At 38.2% G+C, this 12,612-nt stretch overlaps 1 protein-coding gene across 10 annotated transcripts in view; it reads left to right on the top strand.

The window, feature by feature from the left end:
* Positions 1–12,612, top strand: part of RBMS3 (RNA binding motif single stranded interacting protein 3) — a 1,256,175-nt gene that overhangs the window by 1,141,068 nt on the left and 102,495 nt on the right. For all 10 annotated transcript variants that reach the window (XM_070575925.1, XM_070575921.1, XM_070575924.1 and 7 more), the window contains one exon: positions 1,082–1,128. In XM_070575925.1, coding sequence (XP_070432026.1) covers positions 1,082–1,128 — 47 coding nt within the window. The remainder of the gene's footprint in view (positions 1–1,081; positions 1,129–12,612) is intronic.

The following is a 12,612-nucleotide window of genomic DNA, read 5'->3' as shown; positions in this document are numbered from 1 at the left end:
TTTCAAAAAAAAATCCAACCTAGTCAGTTTTAAATTTCATTCTACATTCCGTTTCTGCTCACAAGCAATAACCAGGTTGACAGTCTTGGAAAACAAAGAGTGGGATGCCCATACCACCATAGAGAAAGTTCTCCCACATGGCTGGAGATGATCCTCAGCTGTCATTCACATCCTCAGTCATTGTCATAGCAGAGCTGTGGAAGAGAGCCCACATCTGAAGACATCTGGTTCTACCTCCAAACGTGTGACCTTGAGCAAGTCACTTGACCTCTCCCAAGCTTCAGTGTCTTCATCTAGAAAATGGAGAAAGTGTTTCTCCTGCCTGCTTCGTAGGGTTGTTGTGAGGATCAAATGTACTGATGTGTATGAAGGAAGTAGGTAGGCTGTGAATCAACAATCATGGAACTTATATTCTTTTCTGAAACTACTGCCAGTTACAGAAATGTAGTTTTTCAGAGGTGGTTTTATTCTTAGAAACAGGACAAAATCACCTCCTTATGAGCTACTAAGCCTAGAATTTCCATCTTGTGTAAATGGCCTTCCCTTTCTACCATTCTCAGTAAGACAGGTACTAGCAATATATTGGACAAGCACTCTGTGACCTGCATACCCCCGAGGCATATGATCTATTTTAAAATAAATATTTCTTAACATTTTCCTCTAAAAGTTAGAATGCATTTTAAGTAGCTTTTATTTTTATTTTTATCCTAACTGAAGGATTTATTCTTACTTTTTTTCATGCCATGGGATGTACGATAGGTGCTCTTGACCATAGTGAGAAATTATAAGGCTACCAGATTAGACAGCAGATGGTTTATGAAGCAGAAATGGAAATCCTCTAAGCTGCATTGTTCCTTGGTTTGTCTGGATATATAATATAAACTCCCTAACTCACTGGTGGATTCTGGTGTGTGGGTAGTAAAAACACTAGTCTTGGCAGTAAGGGTGGAGAAATATATAGCAGAAAATAAACTTAAATCATGGAAAGTAAAAATAAAAAGTCTTTGTGTGTACTGAATGTTTTGGGCACCGCAATAAAAATATTAAGATTTGTTTTCTCCCCTTCCACCCCTATATACAGGCTGGCATGGCTCTGACCTATGACCCCACAGCTGCCATACAGAATGGGTAAGTAGTGCATGTTGTCTCTATTTTAATTGCTAAGATATATTTGAGGTCTGAAATCAGTACTGAAGAAAAATGTTCAAACCTGTGTAGGTTTTAAATTTGTAAACAAAAACTTTAAACCCAACATTTCTCACCGTTGTCCTTTTTGCTTCTCATGACTGACTCTGATTTCATAGCATCTCCTAAGTCACGCGTTCTCACAATGCCTCTGCCCACATTAAGCCCTTCCCTCTTTCTCTTTCCCTTTCTCCCTCTCTCTCTCTCTCCATCTGAGAAAGAGTAAGGAATAGGAAGTGAAGAGGGAGTATAGATAGAACTAGGCTGGGAGAAGTATCTGTGCGTCTCCAGGATAAGTGTGTTGCCTCTGCTAATAACTCTAGAGTTTAGCTTTCAATAATTTTAGTGTGTGCCCAGGTTCATTTGACATTAATAAGCTTTTACTCTTTCCTTCTGGCTGTCAAGGGAAGGGTAATGGACAGAAGTCAAGTTAGTACCTTGATGATTGTGTTTTCATTCTTCATTTTAATAAGCATTTGGAAATTTGTGGCCTCTTACATAGAAAAAGTCACATAGCCTTGAATTCCTCCTCTGAAAAATAAGACTTAAACTATACGATCTGACCTCTCTAAAATTCTGTAATTCTGAGTAACTTTGGTTGACATTTTATTCTCATTTTCCCACCCATTTTCTTTGCTTTGGCTCTCCTGCAATCGACAATAATTATTCTTTGGTTGGTTGGTTGGTTATTTTTCTTTTTGCAGCCTTTTATTTTGGATTTCTCTATGGCTTTCAGTTGTCCCTAAGTCTCATCAAAGAGTCAATGTGAATGAAGGACTCATTTAAGGTCAATATAGAGGACAGAAGGAATTCAACTCCATTTTCTATTTGATCAGCTGCCTTTAATGAAAATCTGCGTTGAAAGTGTTTATATAATTACTTCTTATTCTTATACTTACTCCTTCAGGCAGACAGTTTATTCAGTCTTTTAATAAACATCCATTGATTCTGCCAGGCACAGTGCTATCTCTCTAGATTTAAAAGACAATGTATGAGACAAGGACTTCGCCTCAAGAAACTCATAGTCTACCCTTCCATAAAAGAGTAAATGTGGATGGTAGGCTAGGGTAGGAATCTATTCCTTTGTACCTTGTTGGTTGAAAGTTCTCTCTAGGAGTGAAAATTAAAAATATCTTTTCATTTGTCCAATAAGTATTTAATTATTTCCAACAAGGCACTATAAACCTGGTGTGCAGCAAGAAGTAAAGACATGGAAAAGAAAGTCCTCTAGAATCGTATTGTATAGTTGGGGAGATAACATAGTTAACTCAAAGGTACAAAATAATCACTATATGCTAAGTGACAGTGGCAGAAACTTACGTATACACAATAAGAACCCAGTGCTGCATTACAGGATGTTATGAAGAGTCTGGCCTTGCTTGGGTGACTAGCTGGGATTTCGCTGAACAAGAGATGCCTTGAAATAAGCTCTGACATTATACATTATGGCAAAGACAGAGAAACCAATGTGACTCTGAAATTTTAATCCCAGAAAGATTAATCCTGGGAAAACCGGTGGTACCATTAGCTGAAAGAGAAGGAATAAAATGGGGAAAGAGGATGTGCTCAGTTTCAGACATGCTTGATTCATGAGACTCACGAAGACAAAAACGATCCAGAGAACTGTAAATTTGGGACTGGAGTAAAAATGATGCTTTTGTATGTATTGCTTCAGCCAGTCATCTGTTCAACGCACAATTCAGAATCTGAGTTTCTTCTGTAAAGACGTAATTTTCCAAGTATTCATCTTGATTCATTACAAACCTAAAGAGAAAAAAATTGAAGAATCAGCTCCCAATCTGGGCAGCCAGAGGTGAACTTGGGGTGGTGCCACGTTAGAGGCAATGAGGACTGCCTGGAGAAAGTGAACATTTCTCCCTTCCCCTGCAGGTCTTCACTGCACATTTCAGATCGCCACCTCTATACCATATCAAGGTTGACTGCAGTACATCTCGCCATCTTAAATCACCCGCTATGTGATATGTCTTTATCTGTGTTTTTATTAACAGTGTAACATGGTATCCTTTGAACTATTCGAACAATTGTGGAAACAGTTCACCCTCTTCCACTGCCCACTTAGATGTTTACAACAATGAATATTTCCCTCATGAAACAAATTTTAGTTAAGATGCTGATGATAACCATCTTCTTGATTTTGTCTACTCTCATCTGATAAAGAACTTTATTCCATTAATCAGCCCCTCTCTTCACCGCCTTCCCATACACTGAATATCCCTTTCAACCTGTGGATATACTGAAGTCTCTTCCACCTATAAAAGGGGTAGAAGTAAATTAGAGTCATGTGCCACATAATGACATTTTGGTCCATGGTGGACCGCATATATGATGGTGGTCCCATAAGATTAGTACCATATAGCCTAGGTGTATAGTAGGCTATACCACCTAGGTTTCTGTAAGTACACTCTATGATGTTGCACAATGATAAAAATCACCTAATGGCACATTTCTCAGACTGTATCCCTGTTGTTCAGTGATGCACCACTGTAATTCTTTCCTGCCAATGGGATCACTTCTAATGACCACACTATTTTAGCCTTCTCTATTGGTAAACAATTCCAGTTTTCTATAAATGCTGTCTTCCTGTATTCTTCTCTAATAAACCCTATTAACGTATGATTTCTGGTCTCAAACTTTACTAGAATTTCCCTTACTGATGTCCCCAATGATCTTCAAATTTGCCTGCTGTAACTGTAACTTTTTCAGTCCTTATACTAGTGGAAATCTTGCCTCATTTGGCTTTGTTTTTCTTTTGCCATTTATAGTTTCTTGAAAATTTTTTTTTTAAAGATTGGCACCTGAGCTAACAACTGTTGCCAATCTTCTTCTTTTTTTTTTTTTTTTGCTTTTTTCTCCCCAAATCCTCCCAGTACATAGTTGCATATTGTTAGTTGTGGGTCCTTCTAGTTGTGGCATGTGGGACATCACCTCAACGTGGCCTGATGACCAGTGTCATGTCCGCACTCAGGATCTGAACTGGCGAAACCCGGGGCTGCCAAAGCGGAGCGCGTGAACTTAACTGCTTGGCCATGGGGTTGGCCCCCTTTTCTTGAAAATTTCTTATCTCTTGGATCCCACAATTCCATTCCTTGCTCATCTTCCTTGCTCTTCACTCTTACTGCTTACTCGGTATCTTTTTTTTTTTTAAATGTTGGCGCCTGAGCTAACAACTGTTGCCAATCTTCTTCCCCCACCCCTTTGTATCCCCAAATCCCTCCAGTTCATAGTTGTATATTTTAGTTGTGGGTCCTTGTAGTTGTGGCATGTGGGACGCCACCTCAGCATGGCCTGATGAGTGGTGCCATGTCAGTGCCAAGGATCAGAACTGGTGAAACCCTGGGCTGCCGAAGAGGAGTGTGCGAACCCAACCACTCGCCCATGGGGCCAGCCCCTCAACATCTTCTTCTTATTCCTCCTCCGCTGCCCACTTTTGCTAATCTTTCTCAGGGTTTAGTCTTTTTTTTCACTCGGTCTTCTCTTTGGTTGATCTCATCCACTCCTCTTGCTTTTAGGAACTGAAGACTCCCAAGTTTATCCTTCAAGTTTGTACCCTGTTGCAAGCACTATTACTTGTGTTCTAATTGTCCATTAGGTATTGCTCCTGGATATCTTTGTATGCCCAAACTGAGGTCACTATCCCCATCAACTCTTCATAATACAAACCAAACATGCAAATGAAAAACAAATACCAAATTATTTGTTCCTTTTTTAAAAAAATTTACTCTAAGGTCATCTAGGCTAGAAACACCAGTTCTCTGGGCTCTCTCTTCTCCGACATTCTTCATGATCAAATGGTCACGAAGGCTTATTCAGTCTGTCTTTGAACTGTATCTTCAACCCAGCCCTTCCGTCACTGGTTAAGTTCATTCAGTCACCATTCCCTACGAGTACTAAGCTTTTACCTGCCTCTAATATAACTCTCCTCCAAACCATTTTCACATTGCCTTTTGAATAAATTTTAAAAGCAAAATGTAGTCACAGGAATTGTCTACCTGCCTAGTTTAAAGCATTAGGTGGACTTTACTAGCTACAGAACAAAACTCAGACTTCAAAGTTTGGCACAAAAAGAGCTACATGATATGGTTCCTGCAACTGAACTGGACTTTCTGTGATTCTCAGAATATCCCATTCTGCTTTACACCTCTGCATCTTGTTGTTCATTGAATTCTCTCTGCTTGGAGATGAGGCATGGTGAATTTCTCAGCTCTTATTTCCCTTTCTTTCTTTCTTACTTTCTTTCTTTCTCTCTCTCTCTCTCTCTCTCTCTCTCTCTGTCTCTCTCTCTTTGTCTCTCTGTCTCTCTGTCTCTTTCTCTGTCTGTCTGTCTCTCTCTGTCTCTCTCTCTCTCTGTCTCTCTCTCTCTCCCCCTCCCTCCCGCCTGCCTTCCTGCCTTCCTTTCTTCCTTTCTTTCTCTCTCCCTCTCTCTCGCTCGTTCTGTCTCTCCCTTCCTCCCATCATTCCTTTCTGTTTTTCCTTCCTTCTTCCTTCCTTTCTTTTCTTTCTATCCTCTCTCAGTTAAAGAACACCATCAAATTATAACAAGCAGAGCTACTTACAAACTAGTTATAAGAGAAACAGTATAAGCTGTGGTTAAAAGTGCCAATTCCAGAACCATCCTCCACAGATGTGCATCCAAATTCTGTCATTTACCAGACATAGACAAGTTATTTGTCTTCCTCCACTGTGAGAAGGAGATGATAGTAATATAACCTTCCTAAGACTTTGTAAAGATTAAAGGAAACCTGTGTGATACAATGTAATCATCAATGTAAGTATTGATATTATTATTGCACTGTATTTGATATTTCCATAATATGTTTGAGTCTTTTTATCATGCAGCCATTGACACCCATATATATTTCCCTACTAGACTGTTAACTCATTGAAGGCAGGTTCCATGTCTTATTCATCTTTATAGACTGTTTAACCCAGTGTTGTGAATGACAAATCAGAAATAGGAAACGTGACCAATGACATCTGCTTGGCTTCCAGCAAGTCAGGGAAACCATTACCCTTCCTGGCATTAACCCGCTCGGTACCCACATAACACCTTAATCTGCTTCTCCTTAAATACAACCTCCAGTTTTGCCCAAAGCAGCCAAACTGCCCATGAGTTTCTCATGTCCTAGCTTGGTTAAAAATGGAGTTTTGGAGGCTTTGCACTATCCATTGTGTTGTTGGTGACAAGAAGATAGAAATTTTATATAATAAAAGAGAAAAAAGGAAGATTTTAGCTAAATTAATCTTATTGATTTGATGCTTCTTCACAAAGATGATTTTTTAAATGTTTTGCTCATCTTGGACTTTACTACCTTATATGGTAACATTTGAATAGTAGGGAACTAGTAGATCACTCATTTCCATGCATGTATGATGTCAATATAACCACAAATATTTTCTCAACTGCCATCTGCTGCGTCGATGTTAGCATGTGGTTCTTAGAGACGTAGAAGCCGATTTAGATAACTTAGGCAGCATATTAAGGGATCTAGGCATGAAGGTCCAGAATAAAGTGTGTTACTCCCTATTCTCATTGTTGTGTTCAATCTAGCAGTCAAACCGAACTCAGAGAACAGTAACCTAACAGGGAGAAATAGGTATTACTGTAGGGAACAATCTGGTTCCGTTTTACACAGAACAAATGATGTCCAAAGACATAGTTGCAACTCACTTTAATCCAGTTAACTTTGTTCAACGTTACTTAATTCTGACTCAGTTCAGTTCAACAAATGTTTTTTCTTTTGATTCATCTGTTGCACTGTTTAAAATCATTTTGGTGATACAAATTTGCAAAAGAAAATTTTCACATCATATCGGGGCAATGGACATGTGTGCAATTCTAGTATGAGATGTAATACAAATAGTTTTGTGATAGAAGCACGAAGTACTGTGAGATTTATGTATAGATTAGCTTATATATTTATAAAAGATTTCTGAAAATACACAAGAAATGGTGACAATGCTTCTTTGGGGAGGGCCAGTTGAGTACTGGGAAATAGGAGTGAGAGGGAAACTTGTTTTTCAGTGTTTGTGTTTTTATATTCCTTTCAAAAAGAAAAATAAAGAAAATAAATGCCATTGGACCACAGAGGAGAGGCGGTTGCATTCTAATGAGGGATTATTGGGAAGGCCTCTTGATGGAGCTCTGACATGAGTTTTTCCTCTTGGAGATGTCCCCTGTCATAGCTAAAGGACATATTTTATGATCCTGTACTATCCCACGGCTGTATACTAAGCCATAGGGTTTTCTAAGTATCGTAAGCAAATATGTGGCTGGGTCATAACTAGTAGCTCAAATTATTTAGAGAGTTAAATGTTCTCAGTTCCATAACCCCCACTTCAATACAGCAACGTGAAGTTGAAATAAATACTCCCAAATTTAGCTTGATTTTTAGCTAATGAAGAACAAACATTTGTAAATGTGGACCGTGGTGAATCTGTGCTGTTTGCATTTAGGCAGTAGAAAATGTCTGTTCTGTCATCTGCTTGACTCTATCCAAATTATCACTTTAAAAGAATTTAGTTCAATGTCACTTCTATCTAAGGCTTTGAAGGTTACAGTGAAGAAGTATCTGGGTCACAATGGAAAAGTGAAAACCTTACTACTTTTTACTCTGGGCTAACTTATGAGAATAAAAACGTCATTCTTCTTTCAGAGCTCTCTGGCACAACTCTATAACTTGTTATTGCTTTGCCCTATTGCTTTGTTAGCCGGCCAATGTGAAATTCCATCACTTTCAAATATGAGTGTGGGAAGTGAGAAATAATCCATCTCCATATTTAAAATCTCATCTTTCCTGTGCCCTTTTCACTAAGGACCACTGTGTAAAAAGCCTTTCGGATTGTTTTATTTGAATAAAATGTATTCTTGGGAGAGATGTGAAAAAGAATGTTTTCTATAGCACTGGTTTGCCAGCTGTTTTATATGGGCATTTGATATTAAGTGATACAGAAACCTTATCTTATTACACTAGGAAAGGAATCTAATGTGAAGGCTGTGTTGGTATTACAATAAAAATGACCAATAACTTATTAATCTTGTGCTACAGTGTTACCCTGAGGATAGTATTCATGGTTCTGACTCTAACAATATTGCCTGTGGACATGAAAGACAAGCCAGTGCTGTTTATTTCAGTGTGCAAATAGGATTTTGTGTGGTTTTCTACATTAAAAAACATTCTACCCTGGGGTTATTGATATATTCATGTTATTTTTATTGTCAGTGAAATAGGATTCCACCATATTGTTACTGACTGCCAAATCCCCTGAAGATGACTTTTCTGCAGGCAAAATAATGTCCTATCAGTGACCTAAACTTGCGTTTTCTGGGCTTCTGGAGACCACTTGCTTTAAATGCCAGAGAATCAACTAACTCTCTGCATTTCTTAAAAATATTAAGTTTTTCAAAGGCCAGCTCAGAGTTCCAGAGATAGGCCATACTTAGGTAACTTCTCTTAGCCACCTCGGCATTTGGCATTTTGTTCATGTGAAACCTCTCTAGGGGTAACCAGTTCGTCTTCCTAAGGCAAGGTTTCTCAACCTCAACACTACTGACATTTTAGATCAGATACTTTTTAGTGTGGGAGCTGTCCTGTGCATTGTAGGACGTTTAGCAGCATCACAGATACTCTAACCACTAGACCCGAGTAGCAGCACCCCCACCCAGTTGTGACAACCAAAAATGTCTCAAAATCCTGCCAAGTGTCCTCTGGGGAGCAAAATCTCTTCTAATTTAGAACCACTGGGCAAAGTATAAAAGGAACACTTGTCATACACTTACTGTTATGTGAATTTTGGCAAAGAAATATCTCTTAAGAAAGTAAACTTTTCCTAGGAAAATAGTTTGTTAAAGAATTAATTCCCAGTTTTCTATAATAGCATTTGCAAGGCATAATGCTTATATTACCCGATAAAAAAACATAAAGTCACATGTTTAGAATTACCTTACTTTTGTGATTATGGCTAAAAACTTCTGTCAATTTTCTCTTTCCTGTTTCCCAATAACACGACTCCTGTGCTTGAAGTATTTATTTGGATGTTCTTTTTTCTTTGATGTGCTGGCCATGTGAAGGTGCTTTCAAACTATGATGGATACGTGGCAGGGGCTGAGAAAAAGCAAAGAGACTGGGAAAGTCATTCTACAGTTCTCTCTTTGGAGTCTGGCTCTGTATATTTTCTTGAGATGTGGTACCTCTAAGCCTCGGATGCAACAGCAGCCTCTCTTGACATGGTTTAAGCAAAGGTTTCCTGTAAATTCATCTGGTTTATGTTTGGATTGGGAAGAACTTATTTCAGAATACCAGAATTAGGGGATCAAGATGGGGTGCTGAGTCTGTTCTTCCCAGTACATTTTCCATTTTAAATGACTCTCTGACTTGAGTGGCAGTACTGGAACTTGCTGGAAAGTATGAAATATCATTCTTGTTCGATGGATAGGATTAGAGGAGATAGAACAAAAATGTATTAAATTTTCCCCCAAGGGTTCTCTTTGTCAGTCTCAGTTTACTTGACTGGTTTCTTTATGTTTCTGCTATTTTCCCCATAGAATTTCCTGTAAACTCTGCCTGTCAATCCAATCCTTATTGCTTTCAAGTTTAATACTCCAATTGGTACATTTTACAAAATAAACTAACCACACTAGAATGTGATGCACGGTTCGTGCTGTTGGTATAAGAGGCTGAAACTAGGTTTATGACAGAAGTTAGACCACTGCGTGGTGAATGAGAAGGACTGTTTGTGGAGCGGTCATGGCTGCTTGTCATGTCATTATGAGCCCCAAATAAGCTTTTCTGTTTACTGTGTCATAAATAAGATCTTTCAAAGATAAGATCCAAAGAAGATTTTTAAATGCAAACCATGATTTTTGTAGAAAAAGACTGTTTTCCCTAGTTACTAATACCTTTGCATGTTTGGAAAGCAGGTATTGGTTAAGCCTCCACTGAGCATTTACAAATATGCAGTGCTTGCCTATCTTCTCTGGGTTCTCTCCCCTTGGCTTCCTACAGGATTAGGGACTCATCTTCTATGCTCCCACCATCTCAACATTGACCATCCTATAGTGTAATTGCTACTTCTTTCCCTAAGTTGTTCTGCATTCATTCATTCAACCTATAGTTATTATTGACTATGTCCCAGGCTCTGTTCTAGGCAACAAAGCTGATGTGTCTTCAGCTCTCTTGAAGCTGACATTCTACAGGGAGAAATAGTCAATGAAATGATTGTATTAGTCAGCTGAGCTGCCCTAACAAAAAAACCATTGATTGGGTGGCTTTAAACAGTAGCCATTTATTTTCTCACAGTTCTGGAGACTGGAAGTCTAAGATGTAGGTCTAGTCAGTTGGTTCCTGGTGAGGACTCTCTTCCTGGCTTGTAGACTGCTGCCCTCTCATTATGTCCTCCCATGGCCTTTCCTCCATATGTGCCTGTGGAGACAGGGAGCAAGTTCTCTAGCGTCTCTTCTTATAGGAACACTAATCCTATTGGATCAGGGCCCCACCCTGATGAACTCATTTAACCTTAATTTCTTCCTGTAAAGCTTCCATCCCCAATTACAGCCAGAGTGGGAGTTAGGACTTCAACATATGAATTTGGCAGAGACACAAACATTCAGTCCATAACATACATAAAGAAATTTTTGAACACTGCTACTTCACATAGTGATAAGAGCAATGAAAAAAATAATTTAGAGGAAAGGAATAGAGAAAATTAAGGCAGAGATGGTGCTTGCTACTTTAGCTACAGGCCTCTCTGAAGAAGGGAAAGTTGAGGGAGACCAATAATGAGAAAGAGGTAGCCTTAGGGAGATTTGGGGAAATGAGCATTCTGGGTAGAGAGAATTGTAAATTCAGTGGCCCAAGATGGGAGTGAGAATGAGAGGATTATGTGACAGAAGAAAGTCAGTGTGGTTGGATCCTAGTTGGCTAGGAGGAGAAGGGTAGGGAAAAATATTAGAGAGATAGGCAGTAGATTGATTGTGCTAGCCAAAACTGGAAATTCAAGTTTTGTTATCATTGCAGTGGAAATCCATTGGAGGGTTTTAGGCTGATCAATGTACAGATAAGATACAATTTAAGTGGCTAAATAGAGAAACTCCAAAAAATGTTTTAGAGTCTGACTTATCTTTGGTACACATAGTAAATGCTCAATAATGTTCCTAAAGTGGAAGGATGGATGTTTTCTTACATAGTAATTGATTTTTAAGTCAGGTTTATTAGGTATTTACATAGAGTATACATTCACTCTTTATAGTGTATAATATTATGAGTTCTGACAAGCACACGGTCGTGGAACCACCAAACAATCAAGCTATAGCACAGTTTCATCACTTCTCAAAATTCCCTCATATGTCTTTGTAGTTAACCCCTTCCCCCAACCCAGCCTTTGGCCTTCACTGATCTGTTTTCTATCCTCATAGTTTTACATTTTCCATATTGTGATATAAGTGGAATTACAAAATATAAAGTCTTTGGAGGCTGACTTCTTATATTTAGCATAATTCACTTAAGATTCATCATCATAAAAGTATCGGTAGTTCTTTCTTTTCTATTGCTTAGTAGCATTCCATTGTATGGATGTACGACAGTTTGTTTATCCATTCAACTGAAGAATATTTGGCTTGTTTCTAGATTTTGGCAAGTATCAATAAAGCTGCTATAAACATTTGCATTAAGTTTTTTGTGTAAACTTAAGTTTTCATTTATCTTCAGTTAATATCTACCAGTAGGATTGTTGGGCTTTATGGTATGTGTATGGTTAACTTTATGAAAAACTACCAAGCTGTTTTCCAAAACAGCTGTACCATTCCGCATTTCCACAAGTGATGAATGAGAGTTCCACTTTCTATGAGTCCTTCCCACCACTAGTATTGTCTTTTTTTTTTTTTTGGCCATTAAAATAGGTGTGTAGTCAGTATCTTTTTTTAAACGTCACAACTATAAATTTAGAGATCTGTTGAGTGTGGATAGTAAGGATGTAATGTGTATTGGAATAATTTTTTCAACTATATTTTTTTTAACCAAAAGATTATCTTTAAGCAAAATTATTATCTTTCCTGAGAGCTAGGTTAAATTTAAGACTTTTTAAAAATTAAGATAGTTCCCCAATGCTTGCTTGAAGACTTTTATAAAATATAGCTTTAAAGAATTTACTCCTTGAATCGTGGTAACCTTAAAATTCATCCCTCCTACATTCAATGGGAGTCTTCTGGAATGCTTCTTTAGAAAGGTAACCAGTGCGATTCTCTATTCAAAGTACCAGTGAACACTGAGGGGTGATGAAGATTTTGTCCCCAACATTCTGACCTTGGTCACACTACTTTTTAAAAATTAAAAGTAGTAGTTGACTTTTGCTAAGAGTATGGCAATGTGAAATAATGACTCCATTATTCTTGATACACATTTTTCCAGTCTG

The sequence above is a fragment of the Equus przewalskii genome, chromosome 15 (genome assembly GCF_037783145.1).
Source record: "Equus przewalskii isolate Varuska chromosome 15, EquPr2, whole genome shotgun sequence".
Taxonomy (NCBI): domain Eukaryota; kingdom Metazoa; phylum Chordata; class Mammalia; order Perissodactyla; family Equidae; genus Equus; species Equus przewalskii.
This window is presented reverse-complemented; position numbering and strand designations above follow the sequence as displayed.